This window comes from Cervus canadensis, chromosome 3 (genome assembly GCF_019320065.1).
Source record: "Cervus canadensis isolate Bull #8, Minnesota chromosome 3, ASM1932006v1, whole genome shotgun sequence".
Taxonomy (NCBI): domain Eukaryota; kingdom Metazoa; phylum Chordata; class Mammalia; order Artiodactyla; family Cervidae; genus Cervus; species Cervus canadensis.
In genome coordinates this window covers 4,084,650-4,111,381 of record NC_057388.1, presented here as the reverse complement: position 1 = coordinate 4,111,381, position 26,732 = coordinate 4,084,650, and the positions used below count along the sequence as shown (strand labels likewise).

The window sequence follows — 26,732 nt, the reverse complement described above, 5'->3', positions numbered from 1 at the left end:
AATCATTTTCCTCCACGTATGCACCAGCATTCACCCCCTCAAACCCCACAGGCTGGCCTGACCAGGTTGCCAGGGAGAGGGTGGCAGCTCAGACCAGGCCAGGGGACCCACAATCCTGCACCAAGTGATGCAGAGGCCAAGTTCACGCAGCTTCACATTTGCTCTGACTGTTCACCCTAAGTTAAATTCACCACGGAAGAGTTACTGATGCTTCTTGCAGCAGAAAGTGACTTTAAATGAAATATGGGATTCCAAAGATGGATGGGTGGAACACACAACTTCACTCACCCTGTTCTATTCTCCTCTTAGCTTCTAAGATTATCGTGAAACTGAATCCTTTGGTCTCTGGGTTCTAAGAGGGCACGTGCTAATGCCAGGATCATTTCCAGTCATCCCTTTGGTTTGTAAAAGCAGGAATGAGAAATGGAGGTGGGGCCTGAAGTGGCCAGTCCCACGCTGAACCTGTCCCTGAGGAGGACAGTGCCCTGGTGACTTCTGCCTTTCAGGTGAGTGCCTACACTACTTTGACTCATGTACCCATCTTCATCCCTGGCCCCCAGTCCTCCCTCTGCACCTGCTGCTCTCCAGATGCAAGAAGGAAATCACAGGCTGCAGCCTGCATGGGGTGAACACTGTTGGTTATGGAAGCAGCATGCATTCTCCACATTTCCCAGTGAACAGAATTCCTGTGCTGACCAGCAGCTCCACACACCCAGGGAAAGCTGACTCCCATCCCGGCGGTCAGGATGCATCTGACTCCTCTTCTGGGATTCCATTCTCACCAGGGACTAGGTCAGCCCTGGACTCAACCTTGGTCTACAAGACAGGGGAGAAACTCTGCAGCTGGCCATTTCTGGAAAGGCTTCCTTTTCCTAGGAAACAACTAGGAAAATGGTCTCTTTCCCTCTTCTGAGAATTCTGGCATCTGGATGGGATGCAGGGAATGGCCATGGTGTCCTGGCCAGCCTGAGGAGGAAGTCCACACCTTAGAGATGATCTAGGGAGACCCTTGATGGCAACTCTGGGCCTCAGATTCAGCCCTGAAGTCTGTCCTCCTGGGACTCCTGTTCCACAAGGTAAGAGATTTTTACCTTAGCAGGCTTAAGACAGGAGTTTTGCAACCTGTATTAGTTATCTATTGCCATGGATCAAATGACCTCAGAATGTAGAGGCTTCAAAGCAAAAGAATCTCTCCTGAAGTCTGTGTGGGTGTGGAATCTGCGCACAGCTCTGCCGCGTGCCTCTGACTCCGGCTCTCACAGGCTGTAATCGAGGTGTGGACCAGGGCTGCGGTCTCACCTGCAGGCTTGACTGGGGAGCCTGTGTGCACGTCCAGGGTTGCTTGGTGGCTGTGGGCAGGGTTCAGCTCTCAGGTCAGTGGGCGAAGGTGCTCAGTTCCTCACTGGGTGTCAGCTGAAGGCTCCCTCTGCCCTTGCCATGGGGTGGCCCCGTAGAGCAGATCAATGTGGCCGCTGGCTTCCCTTGGGGTGAGCACACGAGAAGCTCCAGATGGAAGCCAGAGATTGTCTGCACCTAATCTCAGAGGTGACAGGTGACTCCACTGCGGCCACATTCTATTCGTTAGATGGGAGTCCACGTTCAAGAGGAGGGGCCACACAGGGGGTGAACACATGAGGCGGGGGGCATCAAGGGCTTCCTGACAGCTGGGCCAGACCATGAAACAGCTGACAAACGGGGGCCCCTGCTGGCATGCCGACAACTGCTACAAGCTCCGCGTCTCCACACCTTGCCTGCAGGTGAGGCCCCGCTGACACCGTGGAGAGCATCCACAGACCGGCCTCAGGGCTGGGGCAGGATGCCCTTTAAGACCACGACAGCCTCCAGCAGCTGCAGCCAGTGGAGCAGCACACACAGACCTCTGTAACGGGTATAGTAAGGAAAGGTGGAGCGCCTGGAGGATAACAGGAGGGGCAGCCACGCTGAAGACAGGCTCCTAGGACGGAGCAGGGCCAGCACAGACAGCCTCATCCTGTGACAAGGGCCTGAGTCCAGGGAGCACTCAGCTCAATCTGGCATCCGGGCGGGCCCCTAGGAATTGAAGGGCCAGTCACTTACAGGAGACCTCTTAGAACCAGACAGACACGCTAGGGTACAGTGACTTTCTGACTACAAACCACTTTCGATTCCAAAAGAGCCCAAAGAAAGTGAAAGTGAAGTCGCTCAGTCGTGTCCGACTCTGCGATCCCATGGACTGCAGCCTACCAGGCTCCTCTGTCCATGAGAATTTCCAGGCAAGAGTACTTGAGTGGGTTGCCATTTCCTTCTCCAGGGGGTCTTCCTGGACCCAGGGATCCAACCTGGGTCTCCCACATTGCTGGTAGACGCTTTACCCTCTGAGCCACCAGGGAAGTTTCAAAAAAAGCCCAGGAGCCCCAGCTAAACGCGGCACTTGGCTAGAATACATCTCCTTTAGTGTGCCTTTGTTCTGGGTCAATAGGATCTTAATAACCACAAGTCAAGTGCTGCTAAAATTTTAAGCATCACAATGGGAAGAAAGGTCTGTCTTGGGTCAGGCCTGGGGCCCAGCTGTTGCTCACATCAGCTGGCAGAAGGCCCGGGATGGAAGGGAGGGTTGGGAACAGTGACAGGAACACCAGTAAAGGCCTGAGGACAGGAACCAAGACCAGGGACAGGGAGATGGCTTGAACAGAAGGTTTTGGAGCAGGCAAGATCAAAACCGCGTGTGTAGTGCAGAGAACCCATTTCATATCTTCTCACTTCCCAGGTGGTGCTGGTGGTGAAGAATCTGCCTGCTAGTGCAGGAGACACAAGAGACTGGGGTTCGATCCCTGGGCAGGGAAGATCCCCTGGAGAAGACAATGGCAACCCACTCCAGTATTCTTGCCTAGAGGATCCCATGGAGAGAAGAGCCTGGCAGGCTACAGTCCATGGGGTCTCAAAGAGTCAGGCACGACTGAGTGCACACGCAGGCACACTCTCCACCACCTTCTCACATCTGCCTGTAAAGCCATTGTTACTATTGATTCACTGCTACTTAACTCTCTTCATCCCATCTTTGGTTGTGCTGACCGGTGTTCAAGAACACATACTTCGCCTCTTTGTAACAACCTAAGTGGAGTCACCACCAGGGTACAGATCACAAAGAAGGTGCACAGCAGAAGGGGCTTGGTGGGAGCTTCCAGCACAGCAGGAGGACAGTGTGGGAGTGGCCAGCAGAGACTGAAGGTCAAATACACCTGATGTCAGCTGCTGGACCTGTGAGACTGGGGCCAGTGACCAAGCTGCTTCAGGCTCAGCTTCCTCCTACCGGCTTTCCCCAGAGAGCACAGGGCGAGATCTCACCTGGCCTCCAGGTAGTTAGGTCTTGTTTGCACCACAAACACATTGTTACTCAGAGAGAACACAGATCTAACAGTGAGCTCAGGAGGAAACACACGATTGTGTGTGGCTGGCATCTGAACGTCCTTGCTGCGGTCCCACGGCTATAAATAAGTGGACGTCTGATGAGAGCGCAGGTGAGGTGTGTGTGCCGACAAGGGCTAAAATCACACCCAGGACTTTACATGCCTACAATCCCTGGTGCCCTGGAGACAGGCTAAGAGCAGTATCCAGATTTCAGCATGGTGTAAGAAAATCAAACAAATGATAACAAAGCATTCTTTTTCTTTCACTTATTAAAAGACCTGAATCAAAGCAGGCGAATTGCTTTCTCCCTGGCTGAGTGGCCGATTCCAGTTTTTCACACCGTAAACAACGCTCAGGACAGTCCTGCTAATTAGGTAAGTAAATGCTTCAAAGTGGATGCCTTAACTCCTGGGGCACACACGGCTGGTGGTGGGGAGGGCAGGAGGAAGGGCAGGGGGCAGAAGGCGCAGGGCTCTGGGTGGTCCCAGCACGAATAGGCCCTGCTCTCTGCACCCCCTGTGCCTCTGTGCTCTCTTCCTGGCATGCCTGTGAGAGTGTTTGAGAGGACGAGAAGGAGAAGAGGGCAGGGGAAGTTCCCTGGACATGCACGTGGGGAGATTAAGGTGTGGAACTGACCCAGGACTGAGAAGATGGAGCCTTCAGACGGGAACACAAGGGACCTTCCCTTCTGTCTGGTGTGGGCCCAATCTCTGCCCAGACCTTTTCTCAAAGGCTCCCAAGGGTGGGTGGGGTGTGGCTCCTCAGCACTGGAGAGACGCAGGACAAACTCTTCTCCAGGATGACGCAGCTTTTAACAAGCTGGGGACTTGGCCATCCAGTGGTTAGAACTCCGCCCTTCCACTGCCCAGGCACAGGTTCAACGAGAACTATGATCCCGCCTGCCATGTGGCGCAGCCAAAACGAAAGAAAAGCAGCTGCTAAATCTTGTCCTTAGTCTGCCTGGCAGACGTCACACATGCCAACACCACCCTCAAACCCAGGCAGGCCGGGGAGACTGGGGTCTGCAGGCTGACAGAAAGTCACGTGTAGGCCTGGCTCTCCCACCCGGCGTGGGCCCCCCGGGCTGTGGCCCCTCCTCGCTGCCAGGGGCCCCGCTCTCCACTCAGTCCTTCCTCCCACCGGCTCCCCAGGGAGGACGATTCATGGAGGTGAGGATGGCAGCCACAGGAGCAGCCACTGAAAGCTTGGGCCTTGGCCTGCGGAGCTTCAAACCCACCCTCTTCAGAGATGAAACAGCCCCAGAGCTGTCCAAGCCTCGGTTGTCATCTTTCTGACTCATCTGTCTAATCCTCCATTTTTGAATCCCCTACAAACTTCATTTGCATTTGGAAGCAGGTCCAACATCAAGATGATCAAACGTATTTTGAGGATGAAAAAGAAGTCTTTTGTGAAAAGAGATAAAATGAATCAGGATTATTTTGCCTAGAGAAAGTTGGTAAGTGATTCAACAATTATCTTCTCTACCCAGAAGCTGGCAGGGAGCTAGCTGTCATTTCCAAGGAAGATAGAAAAAGATCAAGTGGTCAGAGGGTGGAAAAGGATGAACTTCCTAACCAGAGGGCTGCAGAGCTCATTTGGGACGTAGACATCAGCTGCTCCCCGGGTGGAACGCACAGAGACATTATGCTCTTGGGAAAATGCAACACTGGAGGGTACCTGGGTACCTGGTTTATAAAAACACATCCTTCATAGCTCAGAAGTCCTGAAGTAGGGACACACACAGGCTCAATATATGGACGATGCCCTCTGTGTGTGTGTGTGTTACTGTGCTTTAGTCACTAAGTCACATCTGACTCTCTGCAGCCCCATGGACTGCATGGGGCCACCGGGCTCCTCTGTCCATGGGATTTCTCAGGCAAGAACACTGCAGTGGGTTGCCATTTCCTTCTTCAAAGGATCTTACTGACCTAGGGATCAAACCCGCGTCTCCTGCATTGGCAGGGGGATTCTTTACCACTGAGGCACCAGGGGATCCTGTATGTATCTGAGGTATATATAAAGAAATTAGGCCTGTCTGGATGCAGGGATGCTCTACATGATGTTTGTCAAAATTCAAAAGAAATCCCAGGAAATGATTAAGAAAGCCTGATCTCAGACAGGGTGTGACAGGAAGCAGAAAGAAAACCAGCCTTCCATTCTGGCTGTTGCTAGACTCAAATCAAGCTGGTTTCCCTCCTGGGGCCTCAGCCTCCTCTTCCCCAGCACTAACGCTTGGCCACCGGGTTCACAGACGCTAGTGGGTAAGTCCCCCTCTACCTCTGCAGCACAGCCCCCTGCCCACCGGCATTCACAGCCGGCCGCAGCTGGGCTCACCAGCACAACGTGTAGGATCGCATCATCGCTGTGCTGCGCTGACCTGGCCAACGGCGAGCATTCTGAGGCCGGTTCTAACTCGAGGAACATTTCTCTGCTCCCGGCTGGCTGCCTCGGCCCACAGGATACAGTTTTGGCTGAAGTCTAACCGCATCATGAATAATTTCAGTTCAGTTCAGTCGCTCAGTCGTGTCCGACTCTTTGCGACCCCATGAACCACAGCACGCCAGGCCTCCCCGTCCATCACCAACTCCCGGAGTCCACCCAAACCCATTTCCAGCGAGTCAGTGATGCCATCCAACCATCTCATCCTATGAATGATTAACGGGTTAAATAATGTTACACGGGTGCCTGCCTGGCATCCAGAGTGCGTTCACTGTTAACCAGACACACTGCGTCGAGCGTTTAGAGAGGAAAGCCGGAGGGGAGAGGCACACACATCCCCAGGCAAGGACGGAAAGTCTGGAAACCCAGCCCCGACACCAGAGACGGGAGAGAGGCGTCGACATGGAGGGGACACGAGGCACGTACGTGCGGGTGCGGGCCTTGGGCAGGAGGCCTCGGGAGCAGCGCCTTCCCCGGGCGCACCGCCTTCCCCGGGAGCAGCGCCTTCTGCCGGAGCGCCGAGAGGAGGCTCGGCCGCGTCCGCGTCAGGAGGCGGGTAGGGCGGGGGCGGGGGCAGCACTAGCTGGGGGGGCCCCCGAGCGGCGCCTCGGGGGGGCTTCTGTGGCACCTGCCGGCCGACACCTACATGGAATCAACAGGGGTCACTTCAGAAGGTGAAGCCCACCGCTCTGTGCCTCCCACAGAAGGCATGTCACAGCCACACCCACACGCAGGACAAACTCACGGCCCCAGACGCCCGCACCGGACCCAGCCACGCCCACACTGGACCCGGACACGCCCACACCGGACCCAGCCACACCCCACACCGGACCCAGCCACACCCCACACCGGATCCAGACACACCCGCACTGGATCTAGACACACCCCACACCGGATTCAGCCACACCCGCAGCGGACCCAGCCACACCCGCACGGGACCCAGCCACGCCCACACCGGACCCGGATACGCCCACACCAGATTCAGCCACGCCCACACCGGACCCAAGCTTATTCTTGTTGCTTATATTTATCATCTATTGTGGATTCAATAACCCCCTAATTTTGTTTCCCTCTTTAAGCTCATTTACACTATCAATCTCTTTGTTTGTGGTAATAGCTTTCAAACTTTGTCTCAAAAAGGGTCCTTGGCTGGAGAAAGGGAGAGAAGTGGGGTCCCTTACTCCTGTCGATCTCTCAGACAATCAGAGCAACCCTCCTTGATCTATTCACATTGGGGATTTATTTAAAATTTTCTATGAAAATGATCTTCTGCTAATAAAATTTTTGAAAGTCAATGACTTAAAACAACATGATATGAGTTCCTAGTGTCATAAGTTGTGCTCATTATACTCATTTTAAAAATAGTTTCTTCAAGCTCTAAAGTTTAGAATCTTCTAGTAATTAATAGAGTCTATACTTCATGCTCTTTATTAGACTATTAATAAAAATATTAAGAGACTTCATTTCTTCCTCAAGGGATATATCCATTTATTCCTTCTCTTGGTCGTAGTTCTTTAGACACAGAAAAATATTAATTTTCCTATAGCTATATATCATTTCCTCTCTCAAAGTGCAAATAGACTGCTCTTTGCTATAGGCTAAAATGCTATATTTGCTAAGACAGTCTGAATGGGTATGGTTCGCCTGGCCCACAGCTAAGGGCCTGATAAGACAAGACAGCAGCAACCCCAAGGCAGGCAGATGAAGAGGCTCTCCACTGGAAGGCTTGGTTTTGTTTACCAAGAAATTTGGGTCAAGACCCAAACCCAGCCAGCTGCAATGCTACTTTAGCACAAGTGCCAAACATTTAAAACATTTTGATCCCTAGGGATCTGATACAAAAAGCTCAGAATATTCTGTTGTGGTTTGGACTTACTTTAAAAGCATTATCTTTTAACCGAAAGCCAAGATTTTGGCTAAAAGTTCTGCCTGTGATGCCAATATTGTACTTTTAATTCATGGGGATTTCTGATGGTGATGGAAGTCTGCCTTGAAATGGCCAAGACCCCTGACCTCAAAAATTATTCAAAGTTATTGTCTGGAGGAAAGGAACTTCTGGCCTCCTCCTTAATCCTCACAAACAAGTTTATGGACCAGAGAGAGACTCATGCCCAGTTACTACCATCCACACCTCTTTGTAGAGGGAACTATCACCATAGTTTTCACTTTAAAATCCCATCTCCCTTCTCCTGTGATCCACTTGGGTACCAGCAGCCCAGAATCGCTAAGCTCGTCAGAGATGGGCCTCGGTCTTTCAAGGCTCCATCAGGAGGCCCTTCCTTGGGCTGAAATGGGCTGGTCTGGCCAGAAGGTTTGCTGGACTCAACACATCCACACTACCCTGACCATGGATGCTTCTAAGAATTTCAACAGGGAACTCTCAATCTGAGTTCATCATCCATTTATGAAAAGAGTGAGGAGGAGGCTTGGAAGGCAGAATAGGGGTCTCATTATTAAGAGAAAAAGAAAACAGGATTACTTGAAGGAGCTATTGATCACATTTCCTTTAAATCAGATAGCTTTTCCTTTGGGAAAGAGGATGCACTGACGTGAAATATAGGCTATAGCTCCTTAGAAAAGTCAATCCCCACGCTGTGAAATACTAAGACATTAAAAGCAAGGTACTAACCAGGGGAAAATGCTGACAAACAGCCAAGTAGCTCTCATGAAAGTTTTAGGGCTAACAGTGGGCACGTTTTCCCTTTGGGTGCTGCAGCCTTGAGATCAAAGGCAGACCACGAGGGTGCCCGGGAGACTGAACAACACCCTGTAATGAGGGCTGAGGCACTTGTGTCAGAGGCTTATCTTGGTCCCTCCGTAAATGAAATAACAAACGGTGAGTGATTTTAGAATAAAATCCCTGGCTCATGGACCTAGGGATGGGAGCAGGATGTTATGATCCAATAGGTCTTTCTGCTCACAGGTATTATAATTGCACCCTCTTAAACTATATTATGATTGCACCCTCTTTAACTTGGGTTCCCTTTTTCTCTAAGAATATCATATATGAAAGCTATAGAACTGGTGATCAGTTTCAAACAGTGTGCTCAAAAAATGACGGAACCTGATGTATAAATCCCCTGGGTCGAAAGTCTTTCACAGCATCATCCATGGGCTCCATCCTTGGACTCATCGCCTTCCACAAGCAGACACCGACTCCCAGCCACACACATGGGCTCTCCATCATGCGCCCCCTCCTGGGCCTCCTCAGTCACCCTCACCTTTCCCCACTGGCCCACCTTCTAAATGCCTGCACCACCCCCAGAAAATGCCCGCAGGGTATTACATGACTCACGACTGTTTATTTCCAGACTTTCTTTCTTTAGCCTAAATATTCTTCGGGTTAATGCCATCCCGGAGGAGGCCACTGCAGGGGTGAGTAGCAGCGCTAAGATGCAGGCCAAGCAGCCAGAGGCGTGCAAACACGGTCACTCACCCGTCCTGCCCCTTCTGCCCTCCTCCCTGCCCTCCGTGCGGGGCGGCACCAGCGGGCTGGGTGGTGGGGGCTGCGGTGGAGGGGGAGCTGGCGCCCGCCTCTTCTTCTTCTGTAAGTCCATCTGCGACCCCAGAGACATCTGCAAACACAAAGGAGGACAAAGGGTCAGTGTGCGGGCGGCCGTGTACGTGGAGGAGCTGGCCAGGCTGATGGGCACCCCGAGGAGGGCTGGCAGGGTGCCAGTCCCCTCACTGGAGTCCCTGTGTGGGCAATGGAGGCAGGCATGTGAGGACTGGCTGTGTTGCCCGGGAGTGGCCCTGTGGGGGTCCAGGGATGCTCAGAGATGCCCCCAAGACCGCTAGGTGGCAGAGGGCAGAAGCTCTGCCCTATATTTCCCAGGGGCTGCAGGCAAATCAGAAGACTTGGAAATCTCCCCTCGGTGTCAATATGAAAAAGGGGATCCTCAGCTCTTGTATGTGTGTGCGCTCAGTGGCTCAGTCATGTCTGACTCTTTGTGACCCCATGGGCTGAAACCCACCAAGCTTCTCGGGCCATGGGATTCTCCAGGCAAGAATACTTGAGTGGGCTGCCACTTCCTCCTCCAGGGGATCTTCCCGACCCAGGAATCAAACCCTTGTCTCCTGAGTCTCCTGCACTGTCAGGAGGATTCTTTACCACTGAGCCACCTGGGAAGCCTTCCTGAGCTCTTACTTAAATGCCCTAAAGTACTATTCCTTCTGGAAGGTTTATCGAGGGCCCTGGACGTGCCCCTGCAGGGACAGAGGGCAGCTCAGGTCTCAGCCCTGGCCTGACTTTCTCTGGCTCTCCTGCCCGTGCAGCCAGGGTAGCAAGCGTTCACAGCTGATGCCCCCACCCAGAGCATCAGTGTACGGGACACCATGCTACCCCCTGGCTCGGAGACTCAGCTTCTCTGGGACACTCAACAGTGATGAGTGCTCGGTTTCTGAAGGCATCTCGTCAGGATGGAGCCGGTCTCATTGTTGAAGGGGAAATCTGTTTCATCTGTAAGGGAGTAATCTAATGACTGATTCTGGGTCCCTGTTTCTGAAAGTCTGCAAACCGCTCCTCTCCTCCTCGCCACAGACAAAGCTTCCGTACAGCCACCGTCACTGCTGAACATGTGCATAAAGAGCACTTCATCACATGCGGGGGTGTGGACGGTTCCCGCACTGGGGGGCCGACAGAAGCCTCGGACTCCAAATCCAGGGACACCCAGTCCTTCGAGGGCTCATCCTGGGAGGGGTGCAGCCGACACCACCCGCTGGGCCTCCCGCCCTGCTCTTGGAGCCCCTTGTTTTAATCCATGCAGGCTCCCAGAGGACAGGGCACATGGCTCTGCTTCCCAGGGAAGGCAACCTCCTCTTGTGGGCCAGACCTGGCGCTTCAAGTATGTGTGTGGTATATGGGTGTGTGGCTCAGTGGTAAAGAACCTGTCTACAATGCAGGAGTTCCCTGGGTTGGGAAGATCCCCTGGAATAGGAAATGGCAACCCACTCTAATATTCTTGCCTGGAGGATTCCATGAACGAAGTGCCTGGTGGGCCACAGCCCATGGGGCTGCAGAAGGGTCAGACGTGAGTGAGTAACTAAACAACAACAAATGTGTGCATATGTATGCATGTGTGTAGTGTGTGTATGTGTGTGAAGTATGTGTGTGTAGTGTGTCTGTAAAAATCTACAACTTCATCAGTAATACATATCTCAATTTTTTTTTAAGTTATAAAAGGAAGAAAAATCCTTTAAGTGACACTCAGATTAACTACTAATAGATGACATACATTTTTCTGGACTTTCTGCTTTCCTTTAAAAGTCATATTTTTTTCTATTATTCTACCACAGTATATTATAACCACCTCCTATAACTTTCAAACTCTTTATGAAAAACATGGCCATAAAATGGCAAAGAGTTCCACAAAGCTTAGTCAAAGGTGCAGCTCCTTGCCCACTCCAGTAGCAGCCACTTCAAACTCTCTTTCACTTAGCATTTACCCTGTTTTTCTAAATAAAAAGCTTATTCTGCTATTTCTGGATCTTCCCCATGTTAGATTTTGGCTTCCTACCCCAGAAGTTCTCAGACACAGGGCACATGCAGACCCATAATGCCCGCCCCCCCGCCCCCCCACACACACACTTTTCCTCTCAAATCTTTAAAAAACTTTAGAGCACAAGAATCAAACTAACATTCACTATTTAGTTAACCACATAGAGTTATAGTAGATACAATTATGAAAACAGAAGTTTTCTTCAAGAGCAAGTTTCTCTAACCAAGACATACAAAGTGTATCTTGACTATGCTTTGTCTCTAGACGAATTTTTGTTTTCTCTAAACTTGATAACTGATTTGTTTTCTAACTTTTTTCTTTTTGCTGAGTTTCCTGGTAATTCGTTTACCCAGATATTTTATCCTTTGTTCCCTGGATCCTATGCCTTTTAAAAATTCACTTCATTTTAGCCGGGCAGGGTGACTATCAGCTTTCTGAGACAAGAAGGATGTGGGGTGAATTTTTGCAGTCTTGAAAATCTGAGAATGTCTGCGTTCTGTTACACAGAGCCATCCGCGCAATGCCTGAGGGGTCTCTGATGGTAAGAAATCTCTCAGGATGCTCAGCGCTCACCCCATCCCCTCCGGCCTGCAACCCTGCAGTGAGGACACCCCACCCCAGGCTGGTTGTCCGTCCTCTTCCTGCCGCAGGCCTGAGGATTCACGCACTCCTTAGGTCATGGGCATCCTGAGGCATGCCTGGGGTGAGACTGCTCTTTACCCTCTGCTGGGGCATCCACAGACTCTAGCGGTCTATACATCCTGTGATTCAGTAGAACGTTCTTGTGCTATTCCTCAAAGATTTTTTCTTTTCTCTGTTTTTTCTTTAAGGATTCCAATTACTTCAACACTGTGATCTCTAAATCAATTTCCTAATTTTTCTTGAGTATTCTTCCTTTTTAATTGAAACAAAGCTGATTTACAATGTGCTAATCTCTGCGGTACAGCAAATTGAGTCTGTTTCTGTTCATAAATAGGTTCATTTGTCTTGTGTTTGAATATTCCTGACTAATTAAAAAAAAAACTTTTTTACCCTCTCTCTTAGAAATCTCCTTTATTTCATTATCCAACTCTTTTGGCTTTTAACTTTTCGGCTACTATATTTTTAACCTCCAAGCACTCTTTTTTTGTTATATCTTTTTGAAACACGTTCATTTCTTGTTTCCTGGATACACTCTCTTTTCTCTCTGAGGCTGTTAATTCATATCTTTAAAAACACATCTTCCTACTCAGCCATATAAACGAATGAAATAACACCATTTGCAGCAACATGGATGGATGTAGAGGTGATCACACTAAGTGAAGTCAGACAGACACCGTGCAATATCACTTATATGTGGGATCTAAAATGCAATACAAATGAATCTATTACAAAACAGAAACAGACTCACAGATAAAGAAAACAAGCTTGTGGCTGCCAAAGGGGAACAGTGGTGGAGAGATGAGCTAGGCAGGTGGGGTTGACAAATACCCACTAATCTGTGTAAACCAATCAACAAGGACCTACTGTTTAGCACAGGGGACTCAGTATGTTGTAGCAGTCTGTAACAGAAGAGAGCCTGAGAGAACAGATATATTATGTGTATGCCTGAATCACTTTGCTGAGTACCTGAAACTGACACAGCATTGTCACTCGACTATGCGTCAGTAAAAAGCCTTCCTTTTCATTTTCTTCTGTTGTGTGGGTGTGTACGTGCTAGTCACTTGGTCCTGTATGCTCTTTGTGACCCCATGGACTGTTGCCCACCAGGCTCCTCTGTCCATGGGGATTCTCCAGGCAAGGATACTGGAGTGGGTTGCCATTTCCTTCTCCAGGGGATCTTCCTGACCCAGTGATTGAACCTGGGTCTCCTGCATTACAGGAAGATTCTTTACCAACAGAGCTACAAGGGAAGCACTTGGCCAACTGCTCCTAAATAAGTGTGTTTTTGTGGATAGGATCTGTGAACATTCATGACCTTTCCTGGAGTTGCCTGGTCAGAAATCCGATTGGCTCACTGGGGGAATCCCCAACTATGCATATCTTTAGGACACTCTCTGAGGCTTCCTAGGTGGTGCTGTTGTTAATGAACCTGCCTGCCAATGCAGGAAATCTGAGACAGGACTGTGGACTCCATCAGCCACAGTCCATTCAATTCACACCCTCTGTCTCTGGAGGAATATTAAGATTGTGATCTCAGTGATGACAAATTAAACTTCCTAGAAGTCCTTTATCTTTCCCTTGTGCCCCTTTCTTTTCTTCTCCTTTTATTGAGTTTCTGATACATTCCTTGACTATAACCTCTTAGGTAAGGCACACATAAGACTGGAGGAAAAGCAGATTCAAAAATGGATTTCCCAAATTTAAGAATCTTTGTCATGTGGTTACCTCCCAAACTCAGGATAAATGCACCAAGACTCTTTCAAATAAACGGCTGTCAAATTTTCCACTGTTCTATCAGTGTCTATATATTGTTAATGTCCATGGTTTTCTTGGGGTCTGGTTGCCTGTGGGGTGTGTGAGCTGGGCCCTCAGTAGACCCTGAGCGGGAAGGCCCTGGTCAGAGGTGGTCACCTGCTCTCACCACCAGCACTATCATAATCCTGCCTCCACCTTCATTGAGCTGCAGATGATGCTGAAAGGCAGACAGCCTCGGCTCTGGTACCTGGCTTTCTTCCTTCGGGGCTGACATTCATCCATTCATTAATCATGATTGCTCAAACACTATGGATGTGCCTGCCTGTGTGATTTTCTAGTCCACATTTCTCAATCTCTCCTTAAAAGATGATGAGAGATTTTGTTCAGTGTCCCTTGTTCAATTGTTCTTTCCATTAATTCACCAGCTATTGCTAGTTCCCTGTTCTGTGACTGGAAGGACAGTGACTTCAGAGGACACGTGGGAAAGATAGAGTTCCTGACCTACTGAAGACCACCATCGAATGAAGGAGAGAGAATTCTGTAACATGAGATGATCTTCTTCTGGCTGGAAATGCTGCCCAGAGCTGTAATTTGGGGCTGACTTGGGACACAGTCTCCTCTGTGAGTTCACGCTGGTTGATCAGTGCCTGCTAAGCTCCCACTGACGTCTGTATAATGACGACTCACTCTAGATTCTGCCGAGCGCCGGCATCAAGTGGGAGATAATTAGAAAAACGGATCAGGAAAGCGATTCTGGCTCAGCAGCTTGGAAAAGCAATTTTTCCCCATTGAAAGAAAGTTCTGGCCCACTCCTCGTTACAAGATTTGGAGAAGCATCAAACTCCTTGAGCCTTTGCCAAGATGACCCAGCTTTGCCCCCGGCTGCCCTTCTCCTGGATAGAAGCACAGCCCTTCAACAATGGCTGAAGACCATGTGTTTTCCGGGCACACGCTACTTCTGATCAAGTAAGGTAACGCCTTTGTAAAGTGTCTGGCAAGGTCTGAGACTCCAACCAAGACAAGATCTAATAGGAAAACTTCTTCTTTTTTCTGGAGCTTTTGTTAGTTCAAGGTGTTTAAACAAAAGTACTGGATTGGCCAAAAACTTTGTTTAGGTGTTTAAAGCCCAATATATACAGGCTAATAGAAAATAATATTAACACTGGCAGCAATGAGAATTTATTAAACATTTACTAAGGGTGCCAATGCATATTATAAAACTACCTCAGAGGCCCCCAGGGAGAGGTAATTTCACTATCTCTGTTTTATAAAGGAAGAGACTAAAGCTTGTAAAAGATTGCTCGCCCAAGGTCAGACAGCTCACAAGTGGGCAGAGTTGAGATTTGATCTTGGTTTGGAAGATAGGGCTCTGAGAGTTTTGAGTGGAAATATCTCTTCCTATTACCTCATCCATCCATCATTCCAAGCGTGTGTCCTTGGTGCCAGGAAGCTCCACCCTAGGCACGCACCAGTGACAGAAGGAGACCAGGAGCGTTTTCTTCTGTTGAATCGACGGCTCCAGGGAGTGGGCTCGGCTGTGCCCAGCTGGGCCCTTGCGTCCTTGCCTTTTCTCGAGCTGCGCTTTCTGCCTCGAACGCCCTTCCTTTCCCAGCACTTACATTTGCCCCTGCTGAAATCTCCCTCACTCCTTAAGGCCACTTCTCAGGGAAGACCCCTGGCGTGCTCTGGGGGACAGTCAGCCCCTCTTCCTGCCCAGATGCAGGAGCAGAGCCTCACTCAGAAGTCAGCCCCTAGCTCCCCTCCCTGGTTCCAGCCATCTGCTGCCATGCCTGCTCCCCTGAGTTCTGTTTGCCTTTGAGTTCTCTACAGTAAAGGGTGTGATTTATAGTCTCTGAATTGCCACAATTTCTCGCTTCTTGCCTTTGCACTTCAGGAATCAAATGTTTATTGAATATAAGAAAGAATGAAGTAGGATTTTTTTATACAAATGGAGCATATTATAGAAGGGATTTATGAGCGCCTGAAGTACAACACAGCCCTGGCCCCGTATTCTCATTTCCCTTTTATTCAAAATGTAAATACTCTTGTTTTTACTCTGACAAATGAAGACTATATATGATCACTAAAAATATTTCAAATAATAGAGGGGCATATAAAATGCTAAGTGAAAATCCTCACCTCTACCCCTAAAAGACAACCTCTATTAAATCGATGTGTTTCTCCTCAGCCTGTTTTCTGTGTATCTACATTTATGAATATTTACTAAAATGAGAACACACTCTCAGAAGGAAAACTGCTTTTTCACATGCGATACTGTCCACTGCTGGGTAGGGAATCTCTCTGACGTCCTGAGGAGGGGAAAGGTCCACCCCTGCAGGAACCACATGTGTGTTTACCTATCCTCAAGGTTTGGCATTTCGATTTTTCCAACAACTATTTGGAATAAATTTGCAAAGAGGCTCCTCACATATTTAATCTGTTTCCATTTTGTTCTCTTGTAATACAGCTCCATAAACTCACTGACTCACAGGCCATGCAGTTTTCAAATGAACTGAAACCAGGATCTCAAAGTGATGTGAGTGCTCCAGTGTTCACTGCAGCATTGTTCACAATAGCCAGGATGTGGAAATGACCAAAATGTCCATCGACAGATGAACAGGTAAAGAAACTGTAGTACCTTCGTACAATGGAAGAGCAGTCGGTCATGAAACAAGAAGGACGTTGTTCAACATGTGATGGCACAGATGAGCCCTGAAGACGCTGTGCTACATGAAATAAGCCAGACCTGGAAAGCCAAACACTGCATGATTCTGCGTACACAGAGGTCTAATCACTAGGCAAATGTATAGAATCAAAGGGGAGATTGGTGGTTGCCAGAGGCTGGGGAAGGGAGGCGGGGAGTCACTAATCAGTAGGCATTTCAGTCAGGCAAGGCGGGTGAGCCCCAGGTGTCTGTTGCACAAGCGTGCACGCAGAGTCAAAGGGGCCTCATGGTACACGTCATGGTTTAAGGGGGTGCGTCTCATATTAAGGGTTCTTAGCACAATAAAATAAAGTTAAAGACAAAACAGGAGACACGTTGCCCAACCTTCCTTCACAAAGGCTGCATTATGGTTTACACCCTCACTAACGCTCCACTTTCTCCCCACCCCACTCAACAACAGAACCAAGATAACCATTCTGGTTTTTATCAGAGTCAATGAAAAGTATCCTAATTAATTTTTTAGATCTACATTCTTTAAATGCTAGGGTAGCATTTGTTAATGATTACTCTTTACTTTTGTGTATGAGAAAGAGAAAGTTCATGTCCAGTAAGCTGTTTTCTCCCTACTGTGGTGTTATCCTTTTCTCAGTATCAATCCTCTAAATGACATATATGTTGTGAATATTTTCCCTAGCTTCTTTTGGTCTTTTACTTTTCTGTATTTTTTTTTTACATTTTTTTGGAATATAAAAGTTATTTAATTCAACCTGTCAAGTCCCCACCTCCCCCTTTTCTAACCCAGGGTCAAACTAAGAAAGGGCTTCTTGATTTCAAATGTTTAAAATTCTTATTACTTTAATGTAGTTTCCTGGTATACTTTTTCATAGTTTTTATTAAATCAGTCTGGACTTAGTCTTGTTATGTGCTCTACATTTCTCCCAAAGCGATGAAATGAGCTTACAACACAAATGACAACTATTTTATAAACCTGCAGGCACCTATATTATCATCAAACAAAACCCAGTAATAGCACACATCAGAATGTGAAAACCTGATGTGGTGACTGATGTTTCCTTCCCCCTCTGAAGCAGCTTATCCAGGGAAAGTCTGGCCTGCTGGAAACCTCACCTTTTTAGAACCAGGCAGGAGCTGGCTATCAGCTCATGTCTGTGATCAGTAACAGGAGGCTCCTGCCCTGTCACACCTGCCAGGCTCCTGCCAAGCTTGGTCTAAACAGTAAACATCACTTTGCCAACAAAGATCCATACAGTCAAAGCTATGGTTTTTCTAGCAGTCATGCACAGATGTGAGAGTTGGACCATAAAGGCTGAGCACCAAAGAACTGATGCTTTTGAATTGTGGTGCTGGAGACTCTTGAGAGTCCCTTGGACAGCAAGGAGATCAAACCAGTCAATCCTTAAGGAAATCAACCCTGAATGTTCAGTGGAAGGACTGATGCTGAAGTTGAAGCTCCAATACTTTGGCTATTTGATATGAAGAGCTGACTCACTGGAAAAGACTAATGCTGGGAAAGATTGAGGGCAGGAGAAGGGGACAATGGAGGATGAGATGGTTGGATGTATGGCATCACTGGCTCAATGGGCATGAGTTTGAGCAAACTCCAAGAGACAGTGAAGAACAGGGGAGTCTGGGATGCTGCAGTCCACAGGATTGCAAAGAGTTAGACCCAAATTAGTTACTGAACAACAACAATAAATAATAAATCCAGAGTTTCCCGGGAAGAGTCAGTGTCACATCTGAGAATTCAGAAAAACTAGTGATGCAGTCTAGAAAGATTTCCCTTGGAACTGCTTAAATAACATCTAAACAGAACAGATTTTTACTTTAAGGGATAAATTCTCAGTCATCTAGGGCAGCAGTTCCTAACCTTTTTGGCATCAGGGACCAGTTTTATGCAAGACAATTTTTCCACGGATGGGATTGGGGAAGGTTTCAGGATGATTCAATCACATTATATTTATTGTGCACTTCATTTCTATTATTATTACATTAGCCCCACACCAGATCATCAGGCATTAGATCTCAGAGGCTGGGGACCCAAATTCTAAGGTACTTATTTCTTGATCATGTTCTCATTCTCCAGGGACACCAGGATGCCAACATTAAGGTATAATGAGGTTGCTCTCATTTAAAATTTCAACTACTGCTTCTATGTGATGATTAGTCTGTATAATTTTCCTCTAAATACACTTGTGCTTTCAAGAGGATGATCACAAAGACTTGAATAAGAACAGCGTAGAAAAATATATCAGCAAGAGGAGAGCGTAGCATGGTGATCATGCTTGGACCCTGGAGGTAGAAAGCAGGGTTAGAGTTTGGCTTCCACTGTAAGATAAGCTGCTTAATCTCTCTGTGCCTCCACTTGTAAAACAGGGATGAAAATATTTATTGTTTCTTTAGTGACTGGGAGGGAGGATTAAATATGTTAATATCATGAAAAGTACAGAGAATGCCATCCTCACTGATGGGTAGTTTCTACTAAGACCTTTCACCTCCTGACCCTTCTCATCACCCCTCGAGCCAATGGTGGACAACGCAGTGGGACCCGGACACCCGGAGGTCACATCCAGAATCAAACCTGGAAGGACCCCAGTCTCAGTTTCAGGCTCCTCAGAGAATGTGGTTAGGTGTCCTAGTTAGGTTTCTGGGGGTTACATGTGCTGATAGGACCTCCTGCAGAAACGTGAGGCCACCCTGGGAGCTGTGAGTCACACAGAATCTAAGCCAGCTACCCATCTCACTCAGATACTAATTTCTCTGTGACGTGCGCTTTGCTTTTCAACGGAACAATAGTAGTGCCCACCTCACGGGGCACCATAAGGCATCACATACGTATCACATGAGTGCTCAGAAATGTCCCAGCTGCCAGAAATGCTGTTAGGAAGTGATATATATGTGTTTGCTAAAGAAACAGGAAACAAACCAAAGGGCACCAAAGAACACAAAATTCTAGAGCTGGCACTCTAGCTGTTTCATTCACAGGTGAGAACACGGAGGACCAGAAGCTGGATGATGTTTTCAAGATCAATTCCACCTGACTCACTTTGACTAATGAGAGAGTGTTGGTGACCCCAGCTTACGTGCTGAGATGAAGATGCTGCACTCAGTTCCCGTGCATCCCCGCTGCCCTGTCTAGCCATCAAAACAACCCAGTGGAGGGAATATCTGTCTCACTGTCCAGAAAAGGGAAGTGAGTTTAGAGGGCCTCAGTCACCTGCTGAAGGCCACAGAGCTGACCGCTCTCTGACACTTCATCTGCTTACAAAAGGGGACATACATGGGGTCAGCCCGCGGTCTCTGACACAATACCCTGTTTTGAAGGTGGACCCTTTGCTGGATTTGCTGCTATCTCCTTAGTGCTGGCAATTGTCCCTGGCATATTTTGGGTGGATACTAAATATCCATTAACTTAGTGAATGCTGTAACCAAAAGCATCTGTATGATGAAACCAATACCTGTTTTCCCCTGAGGATAGGTGACTTTGTAGGAGCCTGTTATGTGTCAGATACTGCACTTGGCACTGAGAATAAGAGGTGAGCACGATGGACGGGACCTCGAGGCTGATTTTGTTGGAAGGGACGTAGGTAATGATCAAATGTCTCATGGACAATGGCGCTGCTCCTTGCCCAGGGTGCATGTGTGGGGATATAGTTCAGGGGGCTTCCCTAAACCAAACTAAACAGGGGGCTGGTTTTGGCCATGTCTGTGGGACTTCCCTGTGGACAGGCTGGAGGTATCCGACTGAGACACTTGCATGGCAGTGGCACTGAAGCTAAGCATGGATGGAATTGTCCAAGAAGAGTGTCAGGGAGGAAAGGAAAAGACAAAACCCTAAGAAGCCCTAACTTTCATGAGGCTGGTATAGGGTGGAAGTTTCTGGGAAGCTGTTCGAGAGCTGGAGAAACCTGAGGGGGCGCAGTGGCATGGAGCAGGAAGGGATGAGGAGGGTCAGAGGTTGCAGAGCTCAGGCAGATGAGGCTGGACAGTACCACTGTGTGGAGGGCGCTGACACCCGCCGGGAGAGTGGGGCATCTAGACCAGCGCAGTGCGGAGCAGAGACGGGGTGGGCGGGCTGCCCAGGGGTGATGGGCCACAGGGCGTGGGACCAGGGCTAAGCTGCAGCAGCGTCAACAGGAGTGGGGCTGGGGGCACATTTCCAGGGGGTCTTTTGCCCACATGTTCCCCCTCGGACTTCTGGCAACTGAGCCCACCCCAGGGGCAGCCCTTGGCCACTTCCCTTTATTCCTGAGAATTTTCAAGGTGGTCTCTTCCATATTCGGTGGTGTCAATGCCCCCTTTGTGCAGACTGCCAGGTTCACAGCTTGTCCTGAACTCCGCTGAGCTCCAGGGTCACACACCTAAATGCCTGCTGACAAGAGCACCTGGACATGAGCAGGTGCACATCCAAACCAACCCCGTGATTCTCTCCCCAGACCCGCTCCTCCCCCGTGTGCATGGATGTTCAGTCGCTTTAGGTGAGTACAACTTTTTGTGACCCCATGGACTGTAGCCCAGCAGACTCCTCTGTCCATGGGATTCTCCAGGCAAGAATACTGGAATGGGTTGCCATTTTCTACTCCAGAGGATCTTCCTGACCCAGGGATAGAACCTGCATCTCTTTCATCTCCTGCATTGGCAGGGGGATTCTTTACTGCTAGCATGCTCCTCCCCCTGCCTCCTCCATCTCAGGGGAACAGTAACTCCTTGTTTCTAGCTGTTCTGGGCCAGATGCTGCATATCTTCCTGGAATAGTCCACACCCCTCCAATGGAGGCCAGTCTTCCTCCGTGTCCCTGTCACTACTCACCTGAACTCACAATCATTTCTCAGCTAGCGTCACAGCCCCTGCCTGGCCTCCTCACACCCACCCGAGATCCTTCCACAGGACAGCAAAGCAGGTCATGCTCTGCCTGAAATCTGCAAATGCTTCCTGCCCCATGTCCTGCCCAAGAGGGCAGAGATCTCTTCAATATACTGATTTCATTTCCTTTGGGAATATACCCAGAAGTGGAATTTCTGGGTTGCAGGGCAGTTCTATTTTTAATTTTTAGAGAAGCCTCTATAATGCTTTCCATAGTGGCTAACCATTTTTCATTCCCACCAACAGAGCACAGGGTTCCCTCTTCTCCACATTGTGGCCAACATTTGTTATTTCCTGACTTTTTGATAACAGCCTTTCTGACAAGTGTGAGGTGATACTGACTGTGGTCCCGATTTGCACTTCCCTCATTAGTCATGTTGAGCATCTTTTCACACGTCTGCCTGTTGGCCATGTGGATGCCACTTGGGACAACATGGACGGGCCTTGAGGGCACTGTGCTAAGTAAGATGACTCAGAATTTGTGGAATCTAAAAACTCAAGCTTGTAAAAACAGTAAAATGGTGGTGACCAGAGGCTGCGATGTCAGGAGAGGAGAGAGGCAGTTTTAGGAAACAAACTTACAGAGAGCAGATGAATAAGCCTTGGAGACCTAGTACTTAGCACAGCGATCACAGACAATAATATTGTATGATAATCATCAAGCTTGCTGAAACACTAGATCTTGATTCTTCCCACCAGAAAGAAAGGATAGGCATGTGAGGGAACACAGGTGCTGACTGTTGCTACAATCAGATTACAGTATATAAACGTATCAAATCTGCACACGGGGCACCTGAAATACACACAGTGTTACATGTCAAGTAGATTTCAGTGAAAACAAAAGTAAAATCTTGTGGCAGAAGCTGCTGAGGGAACTGGCTGGGATCCGACAGGGAGCTCTGGGCAGAGGGAACCTTTGCCGTGAAATCTGTCCTGGAGCAGACCAGAGGGGAAGTGAGGATCGGGTTGGCACCTGGGGCAGCTCCAGCCTGCCTGCCAGGAGACGCGAAGCCAGTGCCCCCACAGCTGCACTGGCCCAGTTCTTCTCACCTGGGCACCTGCACAGATTATGGAAGAACCCAGGCAGCAGTGACACTGGTCATGGTGTCATGCCTTCAGGGAGGGAAGGGGAAGTAGCAGCCAGGGAGGAAACAGAGTTCAGAGTGTGGGGCTTTGGGTCAAGGTGCCTCACTCGGGGAATTAGCAAGTCCCCAGAGCTGGCTGTGGCCAGGCCATTAGTGAGAAAATGTTGTGCCAAACAAAGGATGCTGCAGCCATCAAACCATCACGTTATAACCTCCCCAGTGGTGAGCCCTGAAGGGAACTCTGCCTGGAGACAGGATGCCCACCATCAAACCATCAGACACTGCAGCTACCATCACCCGCAATGGTGGGCTCCGAGACTCAGGATGAGAAAGCACAGGATACTAGCCCTAGATAGTGGAGGTGCATACCAAAGGGTGATTTCAGTGAGCCCAGACTCTTGCATCTTCCCATACATAGAAAAGTGCTAAATTCCTTAACTTCAGATGTCTGCTTTTCTCTAAGTAACAGTAATCTTTTGATATTCCAACTACCTGGTCTTTGTTGCAAAAATCACTATATATCCAGCCCCACCACCTGTTAACTCTTCTGGGATTATCTGAGAGGCTGTGTCCCAGGCTTCGGTCCTCAGTTTTATCTGCTGAATAAAATGTAATTCTCAACTTTCAGTTTGTGCATCATTTTTCAGTTGACACCCCAAGGGCATGTTTCCTTTGGGATTTGCTTGTTTCTGTCAGTTTACTATTTATTTAGCTTTGCATTTTCACAAGGATGCTTCCCTTCCAATGTCCCCTGAGGACAGAGCCCTCAGATCCTGCCTACTCAACAGATCTGATCTGCCATCAGGGGGGGTTGTCTCAACACCTCTTCTCTACACCCTTCCCCAGGTGAGACAGCCCTGGAGAAAGAGTGCTCAGGTATTAGTACTAACCTGTGACTTTCCTTCTGGGAATTTGGGGAGGGGATTCCAGGAGATGGTGACATCATGTCCTTGTCTTACAGGGGTTCCTAAGTCCCACCATAGAGAGTACATCCACCATGGTCACCAATGACATAATATGTGGGGACTCTCAATCTTAGAGTACCTGTATAGTCTTAAGTTCAAAAGGTAATCTTGCTGTCAGATATTGTTGTTGTTTTGTCCAATCACTAAGTCATGTCCAACTCTATCTTTGCGACCCTATGGACTGCAGCACACCAGGCTTCCCTGTCCTTCACTCTCTCCCAGAGTTCACTCACACTCATGTCCATTGAGTCGGGGATGCCATCGTTTAATTTTGGTCACTACAAATAAAGTGGGAATTCCCAGGTGGTGCTAGTGAGAAAGAAGCTTCCTGCCAATGCAGGAGATGTAAGAGATGTGGGTTCGATCCCTGGGACGGGAAGATCCCCTGGAGCAAGGCATGGCAACCCAGTTCAGTACTCTTGCCTGGAGAATCCCATGGACAGAGGAGCCTGGTGGGCTACAGTGGGTCGCAAAGGGCTGGACACAAGTGGAGAGACAGCACACATGCCCACATAAACCAGCACTGGTTCTGCGTGAGCAAGCATCATACTAACGAAAGCAATGTCTCCCTGTTCTCCCTATTTCTGGGCGTCATCTGGGCAGACGGATGGAGCAAAAGCTAATTGAACTGATAGGTTCATTCCTAAAGTTAGAAAAGAAAAAAAAAAAAGAGTCCTTCCAGGAACTGTATGAACCACGCATAGACCTATGCCCAACATGTGGGGAATTTATCAGTTATTTGCTACTATTAGATGACTAAGTCACTATACTTTTGGCCATGGAAATTCTGGTATCTATCCAATGTTTTTGGATTCTGTTTTATTCTTAGGCTCCTAAGAAAGGCTGAAAAGTCTCCACCCAAACTCAAGTGCCTCAGGTCAACTAAATGACTCCCTTTGGCTGTTTATATTCCATCCCTGAAAATTAAAGCCCTCTTCACAGGTGGGAGCAGGCGAGCTGCCAGGGAAAACAATTTCTGTCATCACCATCTTTGGTAATTCCAGAAAGAAAAACACTGGGCATACTTCATGGAAAGTTATGAGAAGAAACAAAAGTTGCTATTTCAGCACTTTCTTTCTACCTCACTTAGCACAAAATGCCCTAAGACAGAATACTGATTATGTGCTTTTGGTTCTTAAATAGAGATTTTAACATAAAATCTCTAAGTCTGATTTTTCCTTCCTATTCCCCAATGTGTACCAAAGACTCTTACACCCCTCCAATAGATATTTACGAAGGGTTAATTTTTCTGCTAAAACTGTATTAGCTAGAAAGCTGTACATAGACAGTTATCTGAAGATTTGTAATCTTTTTGTTTTAATTTTATTTTTACTTTTATTCTGGCTTACTTTTCTTTATTTTATTAAAATATAGTTGACTGACAATGGCATGTTACTTTCAAGTGTACGGCAGCAAGATTCAGTTATACATAAAAACGCTTTCCATGTTGCTGTAAACAATATAATTTCATTCTTTAAAAAAATTTAATATTATAGTTGCTTTACAATGTTGCACTATTTTCTGCTATACAGCAAAGTGATTCAGCCATATGTATATGTATATACACACATGTGTGTATATGCACACATGCATACATGCACACACATGTGCGCACACACATATGTGCACCTATGTATACACACATGCATGTGTACAGACACAATATGTACATACACACATGTATGTGTATACACATATGTATATACACATATATGTGCACATGCATATGTGTATACACACATGCATGTGTACAGACGCATGTATGTATGCACACATATATGTATACACACATATGTGTACACACACACACACATCTCCCCTATTTTTTGAATCTCCTTTCCATGCAGGTCACCACAGGGCACTGGGTAGAGTTTCCCCTGCATCAGGAAAGTGTTCTCATCAGTTATCTCTTCTATATGTAGTTTCAATAGTGAACGCAAAAGTAGGAAGTCAAGAGATACCTGGAGTAACAGACAAGTTTGGCTTTGGAGTACAAAATGAAGCAGGGCAAAGGCTAATAGCATTCTGGCAAGAGAACGCACTGGTCACAGCAAACACCCTTTTTCAACAACACAAGAGACAACTTTACACGTGGACATCACCAGATAGTCAATACCAAAGTCAGATTGATTACATCCATTGTGGCCGAAGATGGAGAAGCTATATACAGTCAGCAAAAACAAGACCTGGAGCTTACTGTGGCTCAGGTCATCAGCTTTTCATAGCAAAATTCAGGCTTAAACTAAAGAAAGTGGGGGAAAACCACTAGAGCATTCAGGTATGACTTAAATCAAATCCCCTAAGAATATACAGTGGAGGTGACAAATAGATTCAAGGGATTAGATCTAGTAAACAGAGGGCCTGAAGAACTATGGGTTAAGGTCCATAATATTGTACAGGAGGAGATAAACAACAGCATCCCAAAGAAAAAGAAATGCAAGACGGCATAGAGGTTTTCTGAGGAGGCTTTACAAATAGCTGAGAAAAGAAGAGAAATGAAAAGCAAGGGAGAAAGGGAAAGGTACACTAAACTAAATGCAGAGTTCCAGAGAATAGCAGGAGAGACAGGAAGGCCTTCTTCAATGAAGAATGCAAAGAAATAGAGGATAACAAGAGAAAAGGTAAAGACTAGAGATCTCCTCAAGAAAATGGGAACTATCAAAAGAACACTTCACTGAGGGAGGAGCCAAGATGGCGGAGGAATAGGATGGGGAGACCACTTTCTCCCCTACAAATTCATAGAAAGAACAATTCAACGCAGAGCAAACTTCACAAAACAGCTTCTGATCACTAGCTGAGGACATCAGGCGCCCAGAAAAGCAGCCCATTGTCTTCGAAAGGAGGTAGGACAAAATATAAAAGATAAAAAGAGAGACAAAAGAGCTAGGGACGGAGATCCGTCCCAGGAAGGGAGTCTTAATAGAAAAGTTTCCAAACACCAGGAAACCCTCGCACTGGCGGGTCTGGGGGAAGTTTTTGAATCTCAGAGGCCAACCTAACTGGGAGGAAAAAAATAAAACCCACAGATTATGTGCCTAAAAGCAACTCTCAGCAGAAAAGTACCCCAGACGCCCGCATCCACCACCAGCAAGTGGGGGTGGAACGGACAGGAGTTGGCGGCATTGCTTAGGGTAAGGACCGGACCTGAATGCCCTGAGGGCAATCGGAGGGAGCTTTTGTGAGATTCCAACTTAAACTGTGGGACAGCAAAAGAGAGAGAGAAAATTAACCGGCCCGAACACACTGCCGGCCGTTCACAGAACAAAGGGACCGAGCAAGTCCAGAGGAGCTAGACAGCTGCGGACCGGCCCAGCCCCGCTGGAGGCAGGAGGCAGGCGGGAGGGGAAAGGGGCAAACTCGGCCCCAGAGGCGGCATCCCCTGCCACACTGCAAATGGGCCTCCAGTTTCTAACCA

The 26,732-nt window shown here is 48.0% G+C and overlaps 1 protein-coding gene across 4 annotated transcripts in view; it reads right to left on the bottom strand.

The window, feature by feature from the left end:
* Window positions 1–26,732, bottom strand: part of COBL (cordon-bleu WH2 repeat protein) — a 300,577-nt gene that overhangs the window by 67,808 nt on the left and 206,037 nt on the right. For all 4 annotated transcript variants that reach the window (XM_043462499.1, XM_043462501.1, XM_043462500.1 and 1 more), the window contains 2 exons: window positions 9,263–9,401; window positions 6,253–6,468 (listed from right to left, as the gene is read on the bottom strand). In XM_043462499.1, the coding sequence (XP_043318434.1) occupies window positions 6,253–6,468; window positions 9,263–9,401 (355 nt within the window). The remainder of the gene's footprint in view (window positions 1–6,252; window positions 6,469–9,262; window positions 9,402–26,732) is intronic.